We start from the raw sequence: 27,728 nt of genomic DNA, 5'->3' as shown, positions 1-27,728 counted from the left end.
AGGCACTTCTGCAAGTGCCGGTGGGAAGCGAGCTCAGAGTGAGAAGCTGAAGGGAACAGTGAAACTCACGACTTTGCTTACGCTGGTTAGGGTGTGGTGACTGGAGAGGAGGAGGAGTCGGCGGAGCTCATGTTTAAGCGCCAGGCAGGGTGTGTGCTGGGACTCACCGCAGTGCCGATCTTCTCCAGCGTCTCCTCATTGATGGGGTAGCGCAGCTTCATCTTCCTGTACAGGGGGTGCTTCTCATAGTAGCTGATGAGGTCCACCAGGCTGTCAAACTCGGAGGTCCCCAGTACCACTGTCTGACCCTCCTGCTGGACACGGCAGTGCTTGATCTTCCCCTCCGCCCTGAGGGGTCAAAAGGGAAAAGGTTCTCAGTCAGTACTGACAGAGGCAACAGACATACATAACATTCTCCATCAGTACTGACAGGGACAGGGAACACACATAACATTCTCCATCAATACTGACAGAGGCAACAGACACACATAACATTCTCCATCAGTACTGACAGGGACAGGGAACACACATAACATTCTCCATCAGTACTGACAGAGACAACGAACACACATTTTCCATCAGTACTGAGAGACAATGAACACATAACATTCTCCATCAATACTGACAGAGGCAACAGACACACATAACATTCTCCATCAGTACTGACAGAGACAGGGAACACACATAACATTCTCCATCAATACTGACAGAGGACAACATACCATTCTTCAGCACTGACAACATTCTACATCAGGACTGAGAGACAACACACACAACATATTACTCATCAGTACTGAGAGAGACAACAAACACAGGCAACATGTCTCCCAGCCAACAGTTCCGGCAGGGCACAACTGATACTGATCAGTTTCGAGCAGTAAGATATCAGCAACTTAGGTGAAGATATTAACCACATTGTCAGTTTGAGCAGAAAGGAAATAGGTCACATCCTCCCTCAGAAATGACTGAGAAAGACAGGCAGCATCCTCTGGCAACACTAACCAGGGAGAGCACATACAGCTCAGAATTACTCTCTGTAGCAAGCGCAGCAGACTAATGTTGTGTAGAAGTTCTAAATATAACAATATAACTACAGGAATAGCAGTACCAAGTACTAGAGGAAAACTACAGGAATAGTTCGTTGTAAGTATTAAAGTATGACTAAAGGCATAGTATGAAGAGTAACTATTCTCAAGATGGTGGTAAAAACTGAGTGAATACAAGGCACAGAGGAGTGGGACAGGGGAAGCAGGATTTGGGTTACCTAAAGGAAATGGCGAAGGAGTTGGGCTCCGTCCTCTTCCTCACAAGGAAGGCCCCATCCCGAGGAACCCTCATTAGCATGTTCTCTGCCTGGCTCCTCGTCAGGTTTGCATGATACCACCTTACAGGATTGCACAGAGACACAGACACACACACAACAGTTCAGCGCCACATTCTGTCACTGGTGCAGGAGACAGCATTATCATTCTTCATCCATCAAGCCTGGTGGAACTCGACTATTAACACTATCACTGATAGCCCTAACAGACCTGTGTATCACACAGCTAAACTGACAGAATGACTGGAACACAAAGGAGAGTGAGGAGCACTGGATGAAAGTGGGGATAGAGAGAGGAAGAGGAGAAGGAAGGGGATGGTCAAGCAGGGAGAGAGGAGAAAGAAGGTGAAAGGTGAAGTGGGGAGACTCACTCCTTGCTCTCGTGGGCGTTCGTCTGGGGGACGGGCTCCGTAAGCTTCATCTCAAACTCGTTGCAGCGTAGCGCAACTTGCTGGTAGTGTGTGATGAGGGCGAAGAGCGTGTCGAACACCAGGTTGTCCGTCAGGTAGAACTTGGGGCTGCCGGCCTCCTGGCGGGAGTGGATGCGGCAGTGCTGGACCCTCCCGGAGCGCCTGGGGGGGAGGGGGGGTTTGGGAAGAGCCTCAATGAGGTCAGCGTGGGTAAACTAACCTAGCTAGCGATGAGGAATGGTTCACATGACGACATGTATTACGAATATGAATGTTAATGAGCACAGGATACCCAGTCCCTGTCTGCTGAACAGATAACAATTGAAAGGTTGTCACTTCAGGGGAATATAACCAATTTAAATCTGGACCTTTAAAGAGAGGGGAAAAAAAGGACAAAAGATCGCCTATTCACCCATGGCAACGCTTATTTTTATTATGCTTAAAAAGATAGGGATCTGATATATATATATATATATATATCATGCAGCCCTAATGCAAGTGCTTACCATCTGGTTACCACAAATAATTTGTGACACAGGTGTAAAACAGCATCACATATTGCATGTACAGACAGACAACTTACAGGTAAGAGTGCAAACTGGAACAAGTAGTCTAAAAAGGAAATAAATTCTGCTAATTGAACCTAACCTTGTTTCATTCATAGCAGTTAAATTCAACAGAAATACTGTAACTGCAATGTGATGGAACACATAGGCATAGCCCTGCATGGTCAACACAGGATTTGAAAATGAAATACCAGCACACACTGCGACAACCGTATTTAATCAATGGCTGATCTATAGTTGTGGGTGATTGGTTTAGCTCAAGTCCTGGGAATGCTGCAAATGTACACATTCAGCATAGGCACTAGGCCCGCAACGGCCTTCATTTACAGGCCAAAGAAAACACAAAAGAGCCTTAATTTCAGGCTTAAGACAACACCTTCAGAGCAATACATTATGAACTACTACACAAAGTAGCACATTTATGCTTGTAACAGCACTGATTAGATCAGCATTTGATATGGTTGGGCTAATCTTGAGGAGAAAGGCTTAATTTAGAGCTGTAGCAGACAAAAGTTATTTGGCCCATTTTCTCTAAAAGTATACAATCCTTCATTCGACCATAAATTTGCAATTACAACTAAAATGTGCAAACCACAAATGTGCAATTGAAAACAAAAGTGAAAACCACAATCAGAACGACAAAGTCATCCTTAATGAGCCAATAGACTAATTCAAAATGAGGGAGGTTTGAGAGGGAAGGCCTCCAGCAGGGCAAACAGGCTTTACCAGAAGGACAGGGTGTAGTCCCCCACGAAGGTCTCGCTCTCGCGCACCAGGAAGGAGCCGTCGGGAGCGCCCGTCTCGAGGCAGTACTCCGTCAGCAGCCGCTCGGCGATCTGCCTCCCGTCCCGGCCCGCGCCCAGCTTCCCGTGGAACCACTTCTCCGTCACGTGCTGGTCCATGCCATTGGACACCTGGGACAGACAGACAGACGGATGGACAAACAGAGCCCGGCTGCAGTGAGACACCTCAGGCATTAAGCAGGTCTCTCATTTGGAGTCCTGCGCAGGATATCACTCAGAAAAGTGCCCAGCACACAAATAACCAAGAAGCCACCGCCATTAATGCTACAACTTGGGGCGACTGCTAGGCCGTCATTTAGAGGCAGAGGTCAAAGCCGAACAGGGATTCTACGGGCTGGTTAGATGGACCTTCAGATCCTTTAAATCATGAGGACATGCACATCCAACCCCATAGAATTCTTTCAGTCAGTGTTCTACAGTGTGCCACATGGCGTGGCATGTCACTTCCTGCAGCAGTAGAGTAGATTGCATCACCAAACCAAAAACAGCAGATGAGTCTTCCTCACCTCTCTGTGTTCCTCTTCGTCATCGTTGCCCTGATTGTTGGACGTCTCCTCAGAGTAGTAGATCTTGCTGCTCGTCAAGACGAAGAAGTGAGGGTACCACTCCTAAAAAAGGGACAAGAGCGATCAACCATGCCACCACAGGAGAGGAGGTTCAGACAAAAATAATACACAGTCACATTATATCATCGCCTAATCATATTCAAGCAATTTTAAGTTCTGATATGGCAACATGGCAAAGGGTTCTGATCTAGCCCGTAGCCGATCCCAATGGTGGCTGCCACCTATTTAAGCATCAGTTTTTAATGATCAAGACTAAATGATTTTTCTTTATACTCTTGATCAAGAATGCGACGGTTGATTGAGGGAGTGATCGGCAGCAGAGATTTGACAGCCCGTGAATGGCATGACCAGTGACTGAGTGAGGAGGCTTAGTGATCAGCAAGGTGATCGGTGTTGCTCACATGGTTGATGGGGTCCTCCAGGTAGAGAATGCCGTTCTTGATGGAGTTGCTGATGTCGTTCTCAGAATATGGCGTGGAAGTGGAGACTTCTTCATATGCGCTTCCCTCTGCCAGCTTCTTGTGCTGCACGCAAGGATGAAACCAGAGAAAAATGAGACAAGACCGCAAACAGCTCAGCAAAACAATCTCCTCAAAGGTTCATGCTAAAACTTATGTACCCTTTGCTCCAGCTACAGCAGGTGCTGGGACAGAGAACTGGTCCCACAGACCAAGCATGTAATATTTCAACCCCATAAACAGCCATTGCTCTGCAGGTATGAACACTGGGCACGCTCTCAGAAGCTCACCTTGATGAGGATCTTTCTCTTCAGCTGATTGGGCGAGGGGAGCCCGTCAGCGGAGATGTCCACAGCCTTGGTTAGCAGCATGTCACCAAACACCTTCTTAAAGAAGGTAGCCATGTTCCGCTGCTGAACGATGCTGCAGTGGTCCTCAATGGAGAGGATGACGGGGTACCTAAACGTGGTACGTTGGGGGAGGGTCAGACAAATTCACATTCCCCTACTAATATTTGCCATGCCATTTTCTCCCTCGCAGGTACAAAAATATGTAAAGGAGAATTAGAACTGGGCCACACAGAAACAAAAGGTTGAGGAATACTCCGAACAGCATACTTTAGTAAATATTCTCACTCAGTGGTGTTCACCCTTTCCTGCACAGTGGCTGTGTTTTGTGTGTGCGTAATCAAGCGGTTCTACTGAACAATTAAGTGTGGAGTGACACTGAAAACCTACACATCCTCTGTCTCTCCAGGGGCTAGAGTGAATACCAGCTCTAAATGGTCAACTTTGTGTTTGTCCACATCCGAAATGCATGACAGTACTCAACAGTTCCAATAGAATGCACCTTGTTCCCCTCTTGGGAAACTACTAAATGTTTGAATACCAGCAGACAATTTCAAATCCTGACCTAGCCACCATTTCTGTACCCATTAGCAAGGAACTTAAAGGGAATTGTTTCAGCAAATATCTACCGGTAAAGAAAAAAAATGTAAAGTACAGCATGGCTTCTGCTGGAATGTGCTCTGATGCAAAGAGCAGTTGAGGCCATTTTCCTGCCTTTGTGTTGAGGCCCTGGACACAAACAGGATGGGAGCTATGCAATAAGTTTGAGCAGCGCCCACACGCAGGTTAATGGCGCTGGAGGGAGGGACAGAATCGTACAGCCTGTGGGTGTTAGCGATGGACCCCATGCAGACTCACTCGGACGTTACGAAGGCGTGCTCCTTTATGGTAGTCAGGACATCGCAGAACTTGATCTTGGTGGTGAGGGTGTGTCCGTGATAAATCACCGGCATTCCGTCAGGTCCATCCCAGCAGTCCACTGAAACACACACAACAATGAATACACACATACACACCTCAGAAACATCCTCGTGGTGTTGGGCAGATCCAGAAAAACCATACAGTAATTTAGCTAGAAAACAAGCCAATCATATTGTTCAGTTTGCATTCATTTGGGAGACGAACACTGATTGACAAATGTTATATATTGCTGATTTGTAGCAGGTCTTTACAGCATATTAGTTCAAGTGGTCTATGAGTGGAGGAAAAGCCATGAGGTGTCTTGAGATCTGACTGACAGGTGGGCAGGGTGTGTGTGTGTGTGTGTGTGTGTGTGTAGGTGAAGAAATGCTGGGGGAGGGGCCACTCACATTCTATGCAGCGGCAGCCCATCCTTAGACAGCGAGAGTACGCCTCCAGAGAGGACTCGCTGGAAAACTGGTCACCTGTCAGGTAGCTAAAAATAGACACGCATTTCAGGGTCCCGGGGTATTGGGACATACGTGACAGACACGGCAGCATCTTTCAGAATACACTGTACACATGCACTGTTACACTGCAGTTCTGTACACAAGAAAGGACATAGGTGCTCTTCCATTTATCGTCACAATCTAGAACATTCCACTTCTAACAAAAAGCAACACTAAGCTGTTAATTGTATTCCTGCTGGAGTTACATGAATCATAATTTTAAACAGAAAAAAATGAACAGAAACAGTAGAGTTGTTTGGGATTTTTGTCCCCTGATTTTCTTACGTGTTGTGAGAGGAGGAAATCCAATAGTGTGACAAAGGGTTGTTCATGTCCTCAGGGCACACCTGGTCCAGCTTCCAGTCCCAGATGGTGTTTTCTTTGGAGAACAAGTAGGTAAGAAACTGTGGACAGAAAGGGGGTTGGGGGATACAAATTATGGGCTGCGTGCAGAGAGGGTGAAAGTCTATGAAAGGTAGGTACGGTTCAGGCCTCTAAAGAATAGCAGTCACCTAACTGCCTCAAAGAGGCCAGAATGGGATTTAGGATCAGCAGTCCACCAAAGAGTAAAATGTTCACATATGTCTGGGGTCCTCAAACGTCTGTTCACTGTCATTCACCATCATGCCTCTCCCCATAAACACACTTTCTCTGTTGTGCTGTGCATAAAAGGCTTGCCGTGACTCAGGTGGTGAGGCTGGTTTGGAGGATCCCCTCACGGATAATTCGCCACATACATACAAAGCAATGGTGCCGTCATTACCTTGAGGGACAGAGTGGGAGGTAGAGACACTTCAGCCTCCAGAGCCGCTGAGTCACAGCCTACCTCCGTACTTTGGGTTTGTTTTTGATAAATAATCTTTACGCTTTCCGTAAATGCATCTCAAAGGACCTGGAGTTCTTTTAATAGCTGACGATAATCTTAGCAGTCTTTGTGCCACTAAAAAGGAGCCTACAGTGCCTACATCAGGAGATCAAATCTAAAGAACTGGGGCTCACAGCAAGCACAGAGGCTGAATTCAGATTAGCACAAGCACAGGTCTGAAATATGACCACAAAACCAGAGGTTCTGCATGTGTGCTTGGGGGAGGGCTAAAGCAAAGGAGTCTTTTAATACAGGACTTTGATGTGATGACCGCCAGTGAAACAGAGCCAGAACTGGAGATGGTGAACTTCTGGTCTAACCTGATTCCATAATTTAGTGCACAGGCAGTACATTTAAGCCCCGGAAACATACTCAACTGTACTTTGTGGTGTAGTTCAGATCACCTTTGAACACTGAAAAATGGATCATTCTGAGCCCCAACATCATCGATTGTTTTCACTCAGCTCTACTTATAGAACAACTCTGTTCTAGATCTAGTCTCTCTTGCCATTGCCCCTATTTCTAAAGGATTGGATGAGTTTGGGCAGTTAAAGGGGAAACTTTTTCCAGTGTTCAATGACAAGTTTCCCTGAGCTGAATCAAGCCCGGTGTTCAAAGTCAAACCACCACCTTGAAGGTGCCACCAATAACTTCCTCTTTCAAGCTCTGTATATTTCTTCATGACTTCCTCTATGGCAGTTTTTTTCATTAATTTACTGCATTAGCTAACAAATGCTCAATGGGTAGCAGGAAACTACTGGGCTGTGAGTTTATATCACTGATGGTAAAGATATTTCTCAGTTTCTAGAACATTCTCCAGTACGAGTCACTGTTTGTTCAGCTATTTCTGAAAATGACTGTGTCTGTGTGTAGGGGGGGCTGTTATTTCCCCCATTTGTGTGTACAGACATGCTACCCACGCTGCCCAGAATGATGGAACAACATCAACCATTCAGGAAAATTCAGCACATTCCTTCCTCTGAAAATTACACCATCAAAATGAGATCAGTATTTCAACCGCTGTAAAGGGTAATTTGTGGAAAAAGTGAATCGCTACATACACTGCCAGGCCAAAAAAAAAGTCTCTATAATATTTCGTTGGACCACCTTTAGCTTTTATTACGGCGCGCATTTGTCGTGGCATTGTTTCAACAACCTTATGCAACGTCACAACATTTATTTCCGTCCAGAATTGCATTCATTTTTGGCCGAGATCTTGCACTGACGGGAGAGTCGAACCACTCCGTAAAGTCTTCTCCAGCACATCCCAAAAACTTTCAATGGGATAAAGGTCAGGACTTTGTGGTGGCCAATTCATGTGTGAAAATGATTCCTCATGCTCCCAGAACCACTCTTTCACAATTTTAGCCCGATGAATCTTGACATTGTCGTCCTGGAATATGCCCGTGCCGTCAGGGAAGAAAAAATCCATTGATGGGATAACCTGGTCATTCAGTAAATTCAGGTACTCAGCTGACTTCATTTTATTGCCGCATAACGTTGCTGAGCCTAGACCTGACCAATTGAAGCAACCCCAGATCATAACACTGCCTCCAGAGGCTTGTACAGTGGGCACTGTCCAAAAAAATCCAAACGATGACTTTTTTCTTGGCCAGGCAGTGTATATCTCAGGAACAAAGTCTTTCCTTACTGATGAGTCGTGAAAGCACCACAGTCACAGTGTGAACGCTGAAGTGAAGATGAAAACTTGGTGTCTCCTCACGTTCCTCATAGTGCCTGTAGGGAGAACTCACCTCCTCTGGGTAGAAGAAAGGCTGCTCAATCTCCCTCAGTGGATCCTTCAGGTACTTGAACATGTACTCCTGCACCTGGTTATTGTCTGTGGCCCAAAGCTCCTAAACACACACACACACACACACACACACACAAACGTCACAGAACAAGCCACTCTGAACCAGATGCACCCCCCCCCCACCACCCCCCATCCACTTTCCAGTCTCCAGGGGCATCCATTCCCCCCTTCCTGACATTCAATACCTTGTAAAACCTCCGGCTTCTGCTCCACTCCTGGGACGCTAGCACTAGCAATGCCCTTCCTGACCTATTGATATTGATATATGGATAACGGCCAACAACCTACACTGGCATGCTACAAAACCCAAGGCTGTACAAGTATCACATAATAATCTAATAGCTGAACATGTTGCCTAGATTAGCGGGTACTGCTCCTCACCTTCTGATACTCCAAAAGAAAGCTCTGGAAGTTCTCCAGCGTGACTCTGGCCTGGTCAGGTCTCTCTGTGAATCTGCAGGATACAACCGAGCAGGGCTGCATTATGTCACAGCTGCACAGTAAGAAAGCGGGTAAGGACACAGAATATTCTAGAAATATTTGATCATAAAGTAATGACTTGCCTCTGGAGGAAAGGAATTTCCATCTGGAAAAGAAATATGGGAAAATAATTTGGCATGAATACAATATATATATGCTTTGTGCACATAATGATGCCTTTTTATGACAAGCTTTAGAATCAACATTGCTTACATAATCACAGGAAGGATGCAAGAGGCAAAATTGACCTCCTGATGTGGAGAAGTAATCTCATAGTCCATATAATACTGAAATAGCACATTCATTAAATACCGTATTAATAAACAATAATCCAAGCCCTTCCAAGATTGTGTGTTCACTGTAAATATTGCACATTTCTTTACACTCACATTGCACATTTCTTTAAACCAACAAGGCATTCATAGCCAATGAAAAATAGAATGGAAAGGCAGGAGAAATACAAGGCGTTTACATTGGGCAACATTCATAGTTTTCACAATACTATAAACAATCATACATCAGAAATGAGACAGACGAATGCACGCAAGCAACATGTTTAGGGGATTAATAAAAAAATATTAAAGGTTCACTCTTCAACCGCAGAGCAGCCGTGGGCCTAATGGCTTTTACCAGAAAAATCTGTCGGGGAGCTAAACTGGGAGGTATTGATTTTCAAGCCATTTGAGAGCAAACGCACGTGGCTGATTTAGACAGGATAAAGATATTCCGTTGATGGGGGGTAGGCAGTGTCTGGGAGCTAAAATTCATGCTGAACAATTACAATTAAACAGGTGTGTGCACAGCCCCAATTTGATCACAAGACATGGGTGGATATAAATGGGAAAGGGGCAAAATTTCTCAACACCCGACTTCTGCTGTGATGCACCGAGAACTCCCTACAGTTTTTTTCCAGAAGCATTTGTAGGAGCCCCACGTTCCGGTTTGCCCTCCCCACGCCAGCCATCACACATGTACTCACAGACTTCTGCGCGTCGAACATCAGACTTCGATACAGCTGGGCGAACTGGCTGTAGCTGACGTCCCCGTTCCTCAGCTCCACATCCTGAGAGCAGCATGAAAATGATAGACGTGTCAAACAAAACTTACAGGTGCACAAGCTTTGATAAACTACTGAGGTTGCAAAATGCTGGAGTAAGGCAGACCTCAACTGCACTTCCATTGGCTGCTTTTCAGGTGCTGTATTGCAAGTTCAATAAACCCACGCCTGCACTCATGGTCACATGCACCTGGCCCACACCGGGAAACCCGAAAGACACTCAAACTGGCCGTGTGTTTTTATATCCAATGTCAGCAGAAATGCATAACCTTAGAACGCTTCTGGCAGCAGTAGTGGAACTGCCCTTCCCAACACCCTACAGCATAGCAGGGTAAATAATTGTATGCTGCAAGCATTTGTGAAGAGATGAGGTTTCCCCAAAGCAAGAAGGGCCCTGCTAAGCATTCAGCTGCACCATGTTCAGAGCCCACAGCAGCAGCCTAGCCCATTAAAACTGCACCTCCACCTATGCCAACACAACTATATATTTGGGATCTGGTCTATGAAGCCTTGCATAGCATGACTTATTATGACTTGTAATGAATGTCAACAGATTGTCACCTTTTCCCCCCAGGTGTCTTGCAGTAATGCAATAGGAAGGGGTCAAAATGTTTATTTACAGGAGGTATATGGCATGAAGTGTGAATGAGAACATCCAAGCAATAAAGATGTTAACCCAAACAGGAAACCTGACATTATTAAGAACATGTGGTGTTAGCTATTGCATAGTCACCACAGTACAAACTAAATTCAGCCTCCATTGTCAAAGCTGAAACTTCCTAATTCAACACATTTTATGAATATCCATTAAGGGCCATGACCAAAGAAAGCATGAGTAACAACAGATGATATGTCCTTGGGCAGAGCACTTCATGAATATACACAAGCAAACATGACACCAGAAGCCGTTATAGTGAACAAGTGGAGGACAGAAGGAACACAGAAGCTGACCACCTGGTCAACATAGAAAGTCTGAGCCATTACACAGTAAACAGAGTTTGGGCAGGGCTAGGCAGGTCTGAGCTACAGTGGCAACAGCAATAATGCAAATACAGTATGTTTGTTGATATCCTGAGGAAGCGAAGAGGCTTCACTTCCGAAAGTGCTCTAGCCTTTCAGAACATCACGCTACACCACTCCAAACAGGTCCAGTTTACATAAATCCAGCCAGATACACAACTGCTGCCACAGCTGACACAGGTGATTAGGCGGTTTGCACACAACCACTCTTTTATAAATGCTTTGACATTCACATCCACTTCCTGATCCAAAGGGCACGCAAGAGGCGACAGGGGTTAGGCACAGGGAATCTTATAAAGCTGAGTATGTTACCGGAAACTTCTCACGGAGGAATTTCATGTTGGGGACTCTGTAGTTGACCTGACACAGCATGCTTTTCAGATCCTTGCAGGAAATCCTAAAATAAAGCAGAGACAAACACAGGTATTAAAATAAAATCTAGAGGGCTGAGCACTGGATGCATGCCATGTTATGACACTGCTGCGGGACAATCGTGAGGAAACTGCCCGAGAACAGAATACAAACGCTTTCCGTTAATCTAACGCATCCACCTCAATTCATACTCGGTGGAAGACACGGTTACGTGTGCGGTTACACAGCAACAATGGACGTGAGGTCTCAAGTGCTGAGGAGTCTGGCCTGGCCTAGCCTCTCTCTACCCTGGCAGTGAGGGCATGTTCTCAGGTTGCCATGATGGCCGGTGACCTGAAGTGAGGTCAGCTCAAGCCTTCCTGTCCTGAAAGGGAGAGTGTCGAGTAAGGGCCTGGGACAGCAGCCCTGCATGCTCCAGCCTGAGCCAATACCAGCCCCGTCACACCTCCCACCCAGCACTCAGTGAATATAGCTATAATGGCCAAAATACAATGGATAATTACCAATTCACATCCTATTAATTAAATGTAATTAATAATTACACATCATTAAACAAAGAAGTCATAGTAACAGTAGTAGGTAAAATCCCCCATTAACACCTCAATAAAAAGGAAAAGTTTTCAGTTGAATTTTTAAAAATTGTCAAATAAATTGGCTGGCTAATTGAATGCTTCCGTGGTTCAAGCACACAAACTCAAAGACAGCCATAGACAGGCCATCCGCAAACAAACATACAAACACTGTGTGTGTGTGTGTGTGTGTGTGTGTGTGTGTGTGTGTGTGTATATACAGGCCAATTTAAAAAGTGCCAGTCTTAGCACTTTCATTCATAAAAGCTGTCAAGGGCCTTTCAACCAATGGGGAGACAGGACAGGAGAGCCTGAAAATTGAGCCTAATATCTCAGTCATAGCACATTCACCTCAGTTTAAATACCAGTACGCATCATGCAATGATCTAACAAGGTCTACTCTACAGGTGTATTCCATCTTCCAATAATGTTAGATTTGTGCATGAGACACGATATTATGAATTTATTTGTGTTATTTGATTAGATCTGAACATTTATTCCTTATGGAACTTTTCATTCCCAATACTGGCCAAGAATATCCACTAAAAATCTCCTGCAAAACAAAGGCTTGGATTCTCATTACAGTGCGTGGGATGCAATCCATGCTGTCTCACAAGTCTGCACAGGCGCGATACTTGGAATGTTAGCCAGAATCCCTATCAGATAAAATATCTACAACAGGAGCAATTGATAAGAACACAGCAACCCATTCTTACTGTAAAATGTAATTACACCAATCGCACACCTATATCCGATTCAGAGAAGACAATAAACCCCTGAAGATCACAAAAGACTGCGAGGAATCCGGAGCTTCTGGGAAAGGGGCATTGCAGATGAACAACGCCTTTCTTCTGCTACCCAGAAGGCAGCAGGAATGCCAACACTGCTCAAGCTAACCGTGATAAAGTATAGCCTCGTTTCTTCCACATAATGGGTTTAAAGACACAAATAAAATCTATCTTTATTTCTCGATAGGTGTTAAATAGGTGTGTTTTTTCCCACAAAAAAGTGGGACTAAAAGGATTTCTGAAAACAAATTATACTTACTTGTCTTCTCGGTTGCGATCAACTGCATAGAATTGTTTCCGTAACCACCTAAATGTAACAAAGAGAAATCCCAAGTGAAATTTTTAATCATTCAGCATTTACTATAAAATGCAGTTACTTTTACTGAATTTTTCAGTAGAAAAGTGCAGTGAACTGAGAGTAAAATTCAGTAACAAACAGAATTTGTTCATGAGAAAGCCTTTGCCATTCGGAGACTAGAACACATGCAGCGCAGACGCTGGCGCTGAACCTGACCTCCCCCACGGTGAATGTGAAATTTAAAGGGCTGAAGGGCAGAGGGCTGAGCACACTGACCTCTCGACCTGCAGCGGGGTGGGGGACTGCAGTGTGTCCGTTACCAGGGAGGTCAGACCCTTCACCCACATGGACATCTCCTCATCCGACGTGGCTGGAACACAGACAGGGCACAACACACATTCAGCTTCACCCTTATGCACTCTGAGGACACATGAATCTGGTCAATTAGCAAAATCTACGTGTGTCTGCGTGTCTGCGTCTCTGTGTGTGGTGTGTGTGCGTGTGTGGGGTGTGTGTGTGTATGCGTGCATGTCTGTGTGTGTGTATGCGCGCATGGTGCGGAAGGATACCTGCCAGGCTGAGGGCCTTGAGGCGAAACTCGGTGCCGTACAGGATGACGAAGCAGTGGGCCTGGTCAGGCCGGGCAGCAGAGTCCTCCACATAGCGCTCAAAGTCCCTGGACTTCTGCCCCGCCCGGATCTCCTTAATCTCCCGGATGTCAACTGGACAGGAAAGGGGGGGGGGGGCAGGCAGATGGTCAGTGCAAATGACACCACTTCCTGGGCACAGGTACTGAAACTCTCTGGCCCAGGCTCCTTCAGCACTTCACACAGTTACAGGAACACAGCAGGCTCAAGAGCGTTAGCAGCAGGGAAAACACTTGCATAAAATCTCAAATTAGAATACAGGAGGGTACAGCCTAACAGACCGCTCCAGCTTCCCTGCACCATGCCTGAGAGAATGCAACGACCCACTGACCACTTTAGGGCCTTTTTAGCAGGAGACAGACACGCCTCTGCGGACATGATATCACACTGCAGATCGCTGATGCTAGTCTCAAAGCTAGAACACAAGGGTAACAGGGGGGTGGAGCTGCAGTTCACTCGGTCCCTTTGATTGGGGGAAGAGTCAGCAGGAGGACCAGTCCCAGGACACCAACGTGCCTCACTGAGTGGTGTGCGAATTTAAATAGACCCCAGTCTGAGCAGGACAAAGGAGCACTGTCCAATGCGGAGGATGAAATTGGCGTGGACCACCCATCCCGCACAGTAGTGCCATTTAAGGGTCTCCCCATGGGTACAAATGACAATCAGCACACTCGTTTTTTTTTTTGGTTGTGTGTGTGCCCGTGTGTGTTCATTTACCACCGGTGACACTGGTCAGCATTTGTAAGAATAACCGCAGTTTTGTGAAACCCAACTGACAGAGTACACTAGTTATGTTTAAACTCTATTTTAAGACACATTTCCAAAGGAATTTTTTGAAAATGGCCAAAGTGAATTGAAATGGGACGGCAGTTACACCTTGGCGGGGCAGCACGCCCCATACCTGTACAGCACCGACAGAGTTGACCACAGACTCTCAGCACTTATTTCTGTACCTTCTGACCTCATGTCAACAGACAGAATTCACAAGTAACTTCACATGTCAACAAGATAAACTTAGAGCATTTCATGCTTTTTATTTTTTCTTTTTTTTTCTTCTTCTTCCTGCAGAATAAATCATCACAAATATTCCAGGCCCACAAAGAATATGTCTCCCCATTGGACATTTAGGTACATCAGCCATTGGATGCACATGAAAAATGAACACATATAGAGGTGTAAATGCCTTCTTCACTAGTAGGTCACTGGGTAGTGCATTTGCCTATGGGACCACTGGACGAGTGACAGGCCTGGGTTCAAATGCCCCTTGGACTCATATCTTATATCTTATCAAATCTCTTAACGCATTATACTGGCTTGCTACCTAACAAACATTTGTCAAAAAAATGTAAACAATTGGTGTTGCCATCTGTAAATGTTTGAAGGAAATTTATTAATATATCTGAAATCCAAAGAAAATACACCCACACTTTCACTTTCGGTATTTTGACTGAGTTTAACGTTAGCTACCTTGCTAACAAAACGACAGACCAAGTGTATAACGTTAGTACAGACGGCTTCAAAGTTAAGCACCAAAAGTTGCATTGAGATTCATTCCAGTAGGTAACCTTACCAGACGTATAGAAACCGGTGCAAGCAAATGACTTCTTCACGGCAGGTATATTGATTTTCTTAGTCAGAACAGTCAAATTCACCGCTGTGCCCCTACTCAACTATTTTTCAACTACGCTACTGTAGCTACCCTGCAAGCCACACTTCTAGCCATACAGATCCTCTATCAACATACAAACAATTAGTAGGTCTGTCATGTACACAATACCCCATTAAAAACACTTTAATTTAAAAACATGACAAACACTTTCATTTATTTGACATTCACAGTTAAAATTACTGAATCCACGCATATGAATTTCTTTCAGCTCGAATGCATGTCTCTTTGCATGCATTTATGTGTATATGCATGTCTCTTATAGCCTTCATTTATATACATTACCACCATCACTTTCTTTTAACACAGTACAAAAAAATTATATCTGGAGAAAGACTCACACATACAAAGCACTGTCTGCAAGGCATCAATTCAAACTTCAAAAATCTAGACCTGCCAATAAAAGCATTTATATCAAAATTAGGCCAAGTTACAAGAAACCAAATTAAACAAGCTGTATTCGAAAGCAATGCTACGCAATGTTTCCTAAATTTTTTCAAGTAACTTGGCCGTGTGTTTTTTAATCTTACAATCTCAAGACAATGTGCTCATTCAAACTTTGTGTCACAACAAAGTGTCAAATAACAAATTGCTTCCAACAAGACATTTAAATTAATGTATGAAACCACTGATGAACACCTGATGAATATGTTTATACTTGGTTGTCAAGTTCATTTTACAAAATGTACTTGCTATTATACAAGAACTAACTATACAACTTAAAATAAATACTGATTGTAAAATGAATACTGTACGCACATACATACATACACACACACACACACACACACAAATAGAATACTTAATTATCCCTTGCAGCATATAACATTCACGTTTACAAACAGACATTTATACCAAGAAACATACAATGATTCACACTACAGAAAGGTTTGGGGGGGGGGGGCTTATGTTTGCCCCATTAATGTACTGTATGGTGGAACATAGGGCCAAATAAATAATTTCAGAAACGTTGGGTAACATTACTTTGGAATTCAGCTTGTTTAATTTGTGTGAGCCAAGATAGCCAAAATAGTTTCTTGAAACTTACAGACAGTGCTTCGTATGTGTGAGTAACTTGGAATGTTGGTAGCCTATGTTGATAATGCATTTTTCTTCAGATTTAACTTTCGTGCCCACTGGAAGTTTGAGTGCCACACCGGAGTGGTGATCAGGGGCCGCAGGCTGCAGCAGTCAGCACTGCGAGGCAGCTGCCGCTGGATCTTCCTGCCCTAACCGCACTTCCTGTGCTGCTCCGCTACTTACATCACCCTGCAAGAGGTGCAGCTCAGCTCCATACCTTCTCAGGCACACACAGAAACAGACACACAGACACATACTGCACACACACACACGGTTGCCTGCCCACGTTCGGGGCACAGACACTATCACCTTATTTAAAGCTAGGCTCAAAATATATCTTTTTAGTCTCTCCTATATTTGAGGGGCAGGAGTGGGTGTCGGGCATAGCTATAGAGTCTCTGGTGGACTGAGCGGTTAGTGCTGTCACTGGATCATCATTGGTAGTGCTGTGTTAAGCTGAACCAGTCATGGTCTGGTGATGACGGTCTCAAGCCTGCCGTCATGGCTGTGTTCGCCCCTGCCTCTGTTTCCCTTAGCTATGCTGCTATAGCCTTATTCTGCCGGGGTTTTCCTTATTGCACGCAGGCACCTCTGTCTCTTCTGCTCTGCTTGCTAATCTACCTTTTGAACCCCCATTTGAACAATGGGTTTTTTCTTTCCTTTTTCGTTTTCCTCGGCTCTGGGCACCTGCCCGGAGCTCTAGCCCAAGTTTGCGGAGCCCCCCCCCCCCCCCCCCCCCGGCCCGAAGCTCCAGCCCTAGACCAGCTAGACACTCCCGCCTCCTGCCACTATTGACTTTCCATAACAAACCGGTGGCTGCCCGCGGCAGATGGGTTCCCCCTCTGAGTCCGGTTCTGCTCAAGGTTTCATCCTGCTATCAGTCAGGGACTTTTTCCTTGCCACTGTTGCCCTAGGCTCTTTGGGGGCCGGTTCTGTGTAAAGCTGCTTTGTGACAAAGCATTGTTAAAATGCTCCTGGATTCTGGCCTCAGTGACGACCTGCACCAATTCAAGCAAAGGGTACCGGACGTGAAGCTTAACAACGACAATACATTTTTCTTGTACACACATAGTTCCCCAAGCTATAGCCTATTTCAGGACTGCACCCACCTCCTGGCCCAAACTCAACAGAACTAGCACATTACATGAACTGTAATGCTAAGGGCTTTTTATTTCACATTAACAAATTACTTACTTAAATTACTTAAATTTGATAAAACAGATCATCATTTGCCGAAATGGAACGTTCAAGATTAGCTCAATTTATTAATATTCACTCAGGAGTAGTAGACCATTATCTCCCTCTCTTCTTGCCCCTATCTCCCCAAAACTCAAATCAACAGCCATAAGACTCAGGGTCCCCAGCACTCATGCCAATGTCAGTGTCTCCCAGCCCTGAAACTCTGAACCATAACGCAGGTTACGTTTTCACTCACTGTTCTCAGTCAATCAAGTTTGACTGAACAACACATTGACTACTGTTCTCCACAGGAAATGTCTTTGTGTTTATCAAAAATCTTTTTATAAAGCACTGTTCGATGTGCCCATACTAACAAACAAATTACAGCTACATTACAGTAAAGATGTTTAACAGTTGATGTTGTTGCTTAGTTTAACTAAGTGAAATAATTACATTTGGGCCCTGGGTCAAGAATGTAAAGTGTTATATGACACGTGAAATATACAATTAAATCTCAATAACTTAACATAACTTTGGCATGGGTTAATCATGGATAAAATTCAACTTTAGCCTAATCAATATTAGAAATAATAAATAAAACATCTAAATTAGCTTAATTACTAGAGACAGCTACTTTATATTATCAAGAGGCCAAATTTTACAGTTGGTCACTAAAATGCTTAATTTTCCATTTCAATTTCCAAGCTTTTCTTTTACAAATAATTTATGATAGATAACCTTTAAGAGGGATAAAATTCAGACCAATGACAATTAACAAACAGCCAAATCAAGCCAAATAAGTTCAAGGTAAAATATAAAAGAAAAAATGCACACACACACACACCACTTCCCCAAATGTCCAGACACAAGAAAATAACTGTCCTTCTCAGTGACTTCAATCACCAAAAACAGTCACACAGTAAAAAAATGTTTTCATGTAGTAGCCTAAACTGTGAAGTCTGATCTCATTCCAGTGTTAAAAAATAATATTTTCAGTGCGTGCACAGTAAATGTGAAAATATAAAACAAATACCTTAAAATAAGCTTTAAACATCACCACGAACAAAAATAAAAAATAAAAATTCCCTTTTGGGCGTGGGCTCCCTTTATCCAACGCTGTGTTTAACGCACGCACGCACGCACGCACTTTGGCAAGAGATTACACAAAATTTGTTCAATAAGTACTAAAACAAAATTGAGCACAAAATACACCTACATTTCCAATAAAGAGTGTTGCATAGCATAGCACAGAGAGCTGCAGTGAGGTGATCACTTTGTACCTCATTTGAGTGCAGTACTATTACCAGCACAGGGACACGAGAGACACTCCCCCAGTACAATAGCATCTTTTTTCATACCTATAAGTAAAGCAAAGTAAGGTCTTTCAGCCAGTGCAGGACACTACGGTCTCTAAGCTCTCTACTACTAAATAACAAACCAAAAAATTCCGCCATTGTTGCTTTCTCCCCCAGCTGTCCTCAGGCTTTTGTTTGGAAACCAATAGGATATGTCACAGAAATCACATGACTATACCAGTAAATAAATAGACAGTATTTTCTCCCAAATGACTCAGTTGGTACAGAAACTACCCACAAAACAAGACTAGACCCCATATGCTAGGTAACACAATTGAACTAGGGCTACATCGCAAGCAGTCTATGACCAGGTGTCCATACCCACGAGGCACAACTGCTTGCCCTACCCGGGGGCAGACTGGGTTTAAGTCACTACAGGTTCCTCAAAGTACCCCTGTATTAACACCTCAAGAATGCACCTTGAGGGTGCAAGTCCACATCAGCAAGCGGTACACCACTACACTGAAGGGACAGCACTCCTGTAGTACTGTGTGTCAGAGAGTGTGCACTGGATCAGGGAGGCTCAAGTCTATCAGAGAATTGGAAGCACTTCAGCAGCAATCCTTGAGTAGGTACAGGTAGAATAGAATTCACAAGAAAAATAATTTGTGCAAAACTAAGTAAGTAAAAGTAAGTCCTGTGGGAAGGGGAAAATAACATCCAGTTTAAAAAATAATTTGCTTAATGGACCACACAGTCTTATATTCCAAGAAAGCATTTCTCAAGTGCTGAAACACTTTAGTGAAACATTGGCCTTTGCGCAGGTCCATGCTGCATGTGTTCACCTAGGTTTTTTCCCCTTTTTATCTTTTAAGAGACACTGGGTTCAGCACTGCAATCAAGTTACGCCCAACCTTGCTGCCAGGCAAAAAAAGACTACAATTTGTTAAAAACACCTATATTTAAATAAGGCTTTATGCATGTCAACTGAAAATATACAGACCAGCATGAACACATTAGTTCATGTACGGTACCACTTGTACAACTTTTAAAAACAGATAAAATTCTAAATACAACCTACACATATTCTAAGCATATGGGAATGGAAAGCAACTGAAAAACATCCACAGTTTGCGGTTGAGTACCTCACAACAAGGCCATCAGTTTCCACAGAAGCGCTATAGTGTTATAGCTTACAAATACTTCCCCCAGCCCACATCCAAGGCAACTGCATTGAAACTCTGACATTTCTCTGTGTGCACTGAACATAGTGAAGGATGAAAACTGCAATTTCAAAACCCACGGAAGTTCGCACACAAACACTCATTGTGTGTGCGCGCAAATTTTTTTTTTTTTTATACTGTCAGTAAATGTGTTCAACAGCTGTGAGGCAATGAAGCTCACACACCCTACATGGAAACAATTACACTATTCCCTCCATACATTTTGTACAATTAAATAGGGCAGTAGTATTAAGTAGTATTCACCTGCTCAAATCCTAGTATGTACACATTTTTCTCTTGAGGGGGTGTGTGAAGTAGCTGTACCTTTGAAGTAGCCTATATTACTGTACATAACATTCCTGGCTCCCAGTCAAATATAGGGACCAGTGTTAGAAATGAGCTTAGTAGAAACACCCGTACAGTACATTAGACAGTGCATTTTCAATTGTTTTCTGTGCTTGTCCCTTATAAAATAAACAATATTTAAAAAAATACTGCACATGGCTTAACCCTCTTATTAAAAAATGCCCAGGAAATTTTACAATATGACTTTACTCAACCCTACTTAAATCCAGGTGACTATATTTCCACCATTCTCAAAGCAGCATCATTCTGCAATTAATGGAGCCTTATCTGACTAGAAGTAGGCTTTAGACTTAGTTAGTAGCATTCAAGAATCACTTTCGAGGATTGCCTGAAAACATTCACTTCATCTAAGACAAAGGCCAACGCAAATATAACTTTATAAGTTCAGAAACATACTAAGAATGTTGCCTTAGGCTAGGCTATATTAATCCTTGTATCCAAATGCACAATACACTGTAGCCCAGGGCTGCCCAACCCTGTTCCTGGAGATCTACCATCCCTTAGGTTTTCATTTCAACCCTAATTTGGCACAACTGATTCTACTAATCAGCAGCTCAATGAGATCTCTAGCTGTTGACTGAGGTGTGCTTTGTTAGGGCTGGAGTAAAAGCTACAGGACAGTAGATCCCCAGGAGCAGGGCTGGGCAGCCCTGACGGCCTATAGCTCATTTCATTTCATTAAAAGATAACTTCACGAAATTCTGGGGCCATATTCACAAAACATCCTTAAGCTAAAAGTAGCTCCTAACTTGTCGATTTAGGAAAACACAATGGACAAATCAGTCTTCGCTTTTGGTTTTTTGTCTAAGAGCAACTCACAAAGCATTTTACCCATACAAACAGCTCCTAAATCAGCTAAATGTTAGGGTTAGACTCCTAAGTCCTAAGACCAAACCACAAACAGTCCTAAAAATGGCTGCTCCCGCCTCATAATTTGTTTTTGTTGTTTTCCTTTGCAGGGCAATGTAGCGTCACTTGTTGCTGTCAGCCATGGTGATTCTAGCCAAAAAATTAAAAGGCAGTTTTACAAGCTGCCAGACAAGCAAGAGGCTGATATATATATATATATACACATATACACACACACTTGACTAGTCAGTGTATTATTTTGGGTTTCATGATTTCATTTGAATTTTAAAATCTTAATTTGAATATAGCAACATGATCTGTACCTCCAGCTACAGTTTTCTATGATGGTTTGCCAACACAGACCCTTGCCAATCAACCACTGGGAGCATACCAATAAGCTTGCTCTTGAACCACAATATCATTCATAGCAACAAGGTCAACCCTGCCCTTTCTCTCAACTTAAGAGTTCATCCCATTTCTTAATAAAAGTTGGTTTCAGCAGCTTTGAGAATAGGTTATAACAGTAAACTCTTAGCTGGCAACCTTTAGTGACACTTAGGACAACTCTTAAGATGCAAGACAAAACATTTTGTAAATATGGCCCCTGGTATATAACTCGACCATTTAAATTTAAATTACACAACAGTGGCCATAATGGGCCAGGACTCCAGGGACACCTCAGATGCGAGCTGGACAGTCCTCCATAAGTCCAAGTGAGGACACTGACCATGACCACGGCAGCTCACCGAAGACAGACAAAGCAGTTAGACGAAAACAGCAAATGTGTACCGCGCTGATCAACTTCCCAAAATGTATGCATTCATCATTTCATGTACGCTGTATGAATTCCTGTTGCAGCAGCGCATACAAACTTCATACAACAGCAAATGACATAACTTTTTAAGCAAAATATGGCTGTGCCAAGCTTGTGTTCTGCTGGTCTGAAAGTGAATGAGAGCTACAACGCTATCTTCTGCAGCAAAACCCCATAATCTGGGTGTGTTCTACCGGCCAGATCAACCCCAGTAGGAAGCTGACCCACATAAACTTTCGCAATCTTCAGTAAAGACCACACTTCATATCAAAGGCAGCCGCACTCTTTTGTATAAATCTTGCTGAAATTGCAGAATGTGGTCATGTCTAATCTCACAGAAGCAGCATGATCATCTCATTTAGCTATATGCTAAATGCCTGTAATGTATTGTAATATTCAACAGCAATGTTTGTTTAGTGTGAACATTTCTCATTTTTATATTCAAGTACATCACATATAGCTAGTATTATTGATGCAGACTTTAAAAGGTGGTTGGAAAATAAATGCAGCCATGTCACATGCCCAGAAAATGTAAAAATTCCATGTTGAACAGTGAATTATGCAATCAACTGTTCCATCTAGTTTCCATTCAGCAAGCAATTCCAATGACAAAGTCAAATCTCTCTCCCTTAAACTATGTTTTCCTTGGCTACAGCAGAGACAATATCAATAAAATGACCACATGGAATCTTCAACAATTCCAAGCATGCATAAAACAAGGCTAGGCTCAAGTAATTTTCACCCAAATACTGAAGTCTTTCTTTGCTGTAATTCTGTTTACAGAAGATGCATAGCTGACAGCAATATTTGTGGTATTCTGGAGTGTGGAACCATTTAATCAGAAGATTCCTGTTGTGAACATAATACGATCAACAAAGGTAAAAGTTCAAACAAAACATCTCCGACATTACAGAAATTATGGCAAAAAAGTCACATGTATCCAATCAAAATTCAAGAATTTCCCCCAAGAAAAATACTTGATATCACGTTTTTCCATTTACCAGAAGTGAATTTCTCCTTCCTCAAGTCTAAAATTGCACTGAATGACAACACTGATTAAATTTATAGACCTGAAGTAGAAATGCCAACTAGTCATTCAGATTCTGGCACTGACAAGAGTTGGAGAGAGGAGTTTCTTTGAGATGGTGTGCCATCTTTAAATCCAACAAAAAATGAACACTAAATGCAATGGGGGGACAGAATGCAATGCACACTATACCAATTTTACCAAAAATGACTTCAATTTTTCTCCCAACACCTTTGTGCAATTTAGACCTACTATGGTATGGTATAGGCTAGTAAAACCAGAGATTGCTATCCAAGTCCAATACGCAGCTGATGCTAGTGAGATATCATACAAAGGGACAGCGCGTTTGTAAAGTCACAGATTATGGATAGCATTTAATCCGAATTGTGTGCGTTGTCTTTAATTACACCTTTGTACCTTTTAAAGAGTTGTTAACTGAAAAGCGTGAAGAAGCAGATTCTTCAGATTGTTGTAGGTGTGAGTGCAATGATAGGAATCTTACAGGTGATGGAAATATAAAGCGGTGGCAAAATTATGGCGCAGCATTGCATGTTTGATCTCAAATTGAAGGACTAGTCAGTCTTACGAGACATGACCTTCCCCCTTTTAACAATCAGTGTCACCGCCTGCCTCATCCCAGATTGATTTGTGATGCTGTCAAAACCCCTCCTTTCCAGGATTCAAACAGCACTGACTGATCTCTCGCAGAGATCTCTCACTCATACCAAGGCCTACATTATATGAATCTGTGCCATAAAGTCCTACTACGGTTTGAATTGCTATTATTATGCCACAACTCGTACTGGCTGAATGTATGCATTTTTCTCATTTCTGCATAATTATTTTATGGTTCCGATGTTTGAATTTGGGTATGGTGAAAAACAATAATGATTGAAGGCAAATTTAAAGAAATCCATCCACAAAATATAATCAGGCTTGTGTGGAATTTTCAGCCTATTTTTCCCCTAGTTACCACTTTGTTCAACCACATAGTCATTACAGCCCATTTTGTTGTGCATTGTGACGGATGAGAAAACAAAATGCACTATAAAACTGTCCGTGGAATTATACTAACTGAATATTTTTCTAATTCAATTTTTTTTTTCTCCAATATACACATTACCTGTTGCACAATAATATCCTGGGTAACTGCCGTGTACCAGGAGGGAAGGAGACATTTCTACCAAACCCTGTCACCATGAAAACGGAAAACATTTACGAACGCTCCAGTAGTCACTACATTTCCCGTAGAAGCAAGCATTGCTATTTCTGTTGCTACATTATTAGGCGGTATTCGCCGATAACACCCCACTTCGAGTATCAAGTGGTGGCTGTGGCTCACATGTATGACAACCATCTACAGAGAGATTTTTTTTTTTTTTTTTTTTAATCGTTTAAGCCTTTTCCCCCCTCTGCTGCATCCGGAGCAGAGTGCAGCTGTGCGCCAGACATCCTGCATCGCCAAAAAACTGAGGGAACGACGCGATACTGGATTCAGCTTCACTTGACATTGTAGATTGGCTATTTTAATAGCCTACGCTTCGGCCTTCGGCTTCGGGTACAAGCAATTGGCCTACTATACAAGCAGAAACATAGCCTACCCCAAACACAAATACTGTAATTACAGCTATCAATATTTCATTAACATGAAATTATAATCTTTGTTTTGAAAGACTGGGCCAATGGTTGCGTCTTGCTCCAGCCAACTCGGCCTCGCACAAGGCAATACGGCAGCCAACGTGTGCATAGGCATAGGAATCGCCCATTCATTTTAAGTGTTCATTAAAAATAGTGCAACATTTTCAATGAAAACGGTAGACCATACCAAATATTACCTATCACGGCAAATGTGTTTCTGTTGGGTTCGCCCGTCATAACGTTCAATTTCTGAAAGGTGAAGACCTGTTTAGCGTCGTTACACGTTTTGTGAAGTTCATTCTCTGTACTGTAGTCACCACAAAATAACAGGGCAATTTACTAGGCTATATTAGCTCGTATACAGTAGTAACCTGTGTGCATCTGAATGCATGGAGCCTCTATCAGCTGTTAATCTCTTAGCAGTCCTACTGTGGCAAACTCGGTGTTCATCTTCTCGATCATACAGTTATCACATATTCTAAGACCTTGTTTCTATCACTGTGTACTGTATCTGCACCGCACGATTCCGAGAACACTTAGCCTACACTACTGGGTGCGTCAAAGGATTCAACTTTAAAATGTTCTGCAAAGTTTATACAATATTAATGGTCAACACGATAGTCAAGGGGTTTCCCGAATACTCACTTTCTCCTTCTATTTTATCCGTGCCTCTGGTCCATATAATTTGCCTAGTCTCGAGTTTGACTTGAAATGTTCTCCTCTCTGGCCGCTGGGACTTTTTTGAATAAAATAGTGTCAAAACGGTGCCCAGCTCCAGGTCTCGGTAAAGATTGTTAATCTCAGTGTCATTTTCAGTCCAGGAGACCGGTCCATTTGAAAAGAATCCTGTCGTTCCAGCCATGATCATTTCCCTTTTGTTGTCCTTTTTCTTCAGCACAATTTTCGACCTGTGAGTCTAAGACGAAGATGCCTAAGGTAAGAAAAACAGAAGCCGGTCAACAAAGGTTTGCCAGAGACCTGTATAATTGAGTTGTGGGCAGAATTTGTTAATAGGCTAATACGTTTTATCGATAGGTAATTAGCTGCACAGGAGCCCACCAACAACTAATCCAGATACAGCAGTTTAGAAATTAGCGTTAGATATTGAGATTTGAAATTAACAACGTTTTGTCTATCGAGTGGGAATGAGCGGAGAAGAAACTTTAACGGCAAGACATTTCTATTTATTACCGAGACGAGCCAAATAAAAGCCTTCAATTTCTGTGAGCTGGATTAGCAAACCGACACAAATTCCCCACAATGACGGGCTACTAAGGAGAAAAGCCACAGGTTTTATGGCAGTCTAATCAGTAAAACAGTTAACACAGTTTATCGCACTGCAGTCACTAGCTGCCGAGATAGCGAATTATATTAATGAGAATTCGTGTTTCCTGTCTCGCTAACAATTTAGCAAGCTAGCTACAAAGTTTCCTTCGTTGCTTCGGTCTTATGCCTTTTTGTAACTCTCAGCAGACATAAAATGCTACGGTTACTAATAATACCACATTTGGAACACGTAATGTTGGAAAATCCAGATTTTTCTACAAGGCTAAGGAAGAAGCAGATGTGACCAAGGAGAAGTATGGCTGGTCTCAGTGCAATCATTTCAGGTAGCTAGCTGCAGTATTTTTTGTCGTCTTTCTTGTACCCTTCTCCTTACCTAATCAGAATTTAATTGCCACTAGCTCAACAAAAGCAGAACAACACGTCGTCTCGCTGCAATCTCGGTCCCGCACATCGTTGTGCCAACCTTGGTGGTGTTCTTGTCTTCCTCGTTTGGTTATTATATCATCGTTAGGCTAGCTATGCTTTTTAGTCCCGAGAAAAGCCTTGTGGTTTTCCCCTCAGCGTCCTGTGAGCCTCCATCGAGTTAGCCATATGCAAGCCTGTCCGTTTCAGACACAGTAGCGGCCCTTCCCCCATCCGACCCCCTCTGTACAACAAAGCATGGGATAGATCTGCCTCTTAAAGACACAGGTTTGACTTTCTGCAATTGTTCTTCCAGTTACCTTTAAATAAACTTAAGCCATGCAACAAGCTCACTACTCAGCTGTTTTGTGAAAACTATATATGTTCAGGCGAAAAATCAATCAAAATGATAGGTGCATGCACTCCATGCCTTGTTCTTTAACCAATTTATAATAAAATTACGCGTTAAAGTTTGGATACCAGCGTGTTATGACAAACAGAACATTTTTCATGCTAATTTACGCGTTTACATCTCATGAACTTCGATTTAAAAGACTACAAGTGAGTTTCTTACACGCAGTATTCTTTGGAGAAATTATGCGTCTTGGAGACAAGTGGTACACTTAGGCTACCCAGCGCTCAGATAGATAGATAGATAAATAAATAAATAAATAAATAAAAGTTCTCCTCGGTGCTGTGGGAAAAACAAATGGACAGTAAGACATACCCAGATCAGCCGCATACTATATCATATATCGAAGACAGGTCAGACAGGCATGTAAAATAATTCTCATTTCAGAAGTTAGTCTCACGACTTCACAAAAGACAGCCTTCACATTTCGGATTGCAAGCTTGAACACTTCAACAAAACCGCAGTGCACATTTTTTTTTGCAAATGCATGCATATTGCTAAGCGTCTCTCCGGAGTCATACAGTATCAACCATATCTCATCGCTTGACGAAGTAGCATATAAGATACCTATTTTCCTCCATACATTAGAGCACACGAATAGTTTTCTCTCTCTCTATTTTCATTAGGCAATTATTTGATAAGGGGGATCAATCATTAAAAATAAAAAAGACAAAAATTACCTTCAGAGTGGAACAGGGTAT

The 27,728-nt window shown here is 43.0% G+C and overlaps 1 protein-coding gene across 5 annotated transcripts in view; it reads right to left on the bottom strand.

Moving 5' to 3' along the window:
• The window catches only part of plcg1 (phospholipase C, gamma 1), a 38,524-nt gene extending 10,796 nt beyond the window's left edge, over window positions 1-27,728 (bottom strand). The window contains exons 1-20 of one of the 5 annotated variants that reach the window (XM_064298609.1): window positions 27,708-27,728; window positions 25,572-25,857; window positions 13,712-13,864; window positions 13,419-13,512; window positions 13,104-13,151; window positions 11,428-11,512; window positions 10,018-10,101; window positions 9,122-9,144; window positions 8,940-9,012; window positions 8,500-8,601; window positions 6,166-6,284; window positions 5,782-5,867; window positions 5,330-5,450; window positions 4,415-4,583; window positions 4,068-4,190; window positions 3,607-3,708; window positions 3,024-3,211; window positions 1,693-1,893; window positions 1,265-1,384; window positions 168-348 (exon numbers count right to left, since the gene is read on the bottom strand). In XM_064298609.1, the coding sequence (XP_064154679.1) occupies window positions 168-348; window positions 1,265-1,384; window positions 1,693-1,893; window positions 3,024-3,211; window positions 3,607-3,708; window positions 4,068-4,190; window positions 4,415-4,583; window positions 5,330-5,450; window positions 5,782-5,867; window positions 6,166-6,284; window positions 8,500-8,601; window positions 8,940-9,012; window positions 9,122-9,144; window positions 10,018-10,101; window positions 11,428-11,512; window positions 13,104-13,151; window positions 13,419-13,512; window positions 13,712-13,864; window positions 25,572-25,794 (2,295 nt within the window). In that variant the 5' untranslated portion in view covers window positions 25,795-25,857; window positions 27,708-27,728. Of the gene's footprint in view, window positions 1-167; window positions 349-1,264; window positions 1,385-1,692; window positions 1,894-3,023; window positions 3,212-3,606; window positions 3,709-4,067; window positions 4,191-4,414; window positions 4,584-5,329; window positions 5,451-5,781; window positions 5,868-6,165; window positions 6,285-8,499; window positions 8,602-8,939; window positions 9,013-9,121; window positions 9,145-10,017; window positions 10,102-11,427; window positions 11,513-13,103; window positions 13,152-13,418; window positions 13,513-13,711; window positions 13,865-25,571; window positions 25,858-26,117; window positions 26,501-26,586; window positions 26,881-27,342; window positions 27,481-27,707 lie in introns of those variants that run through there. The other 4 variants (XM_064298606.1, XM_064298604.1, XM_064298605.1 and 1 more) reach the window with 4 other exon arrangements.

Source organism: Anguilla rostrata, chromosome 11 (genome assembly GCF_018555375.3).
Source record: "Anguilla rostrata isolate EN2019 chromosome 11, ASM1855537v3, whole genome shotgun sequence".
In the NCBI taxonomy this organism is placed as follows: domain Eukaryota; kingdom Metazoa; phylum Chordata; class Actinopteri; order Anguilliformes; family Anguillidae; genus Anguilla; species Anguilla rostrata.
Note: the sequence above shows the minus strand (reverse complement) of the source record. Positions and strands in the feature narration are given on the sequence as shown.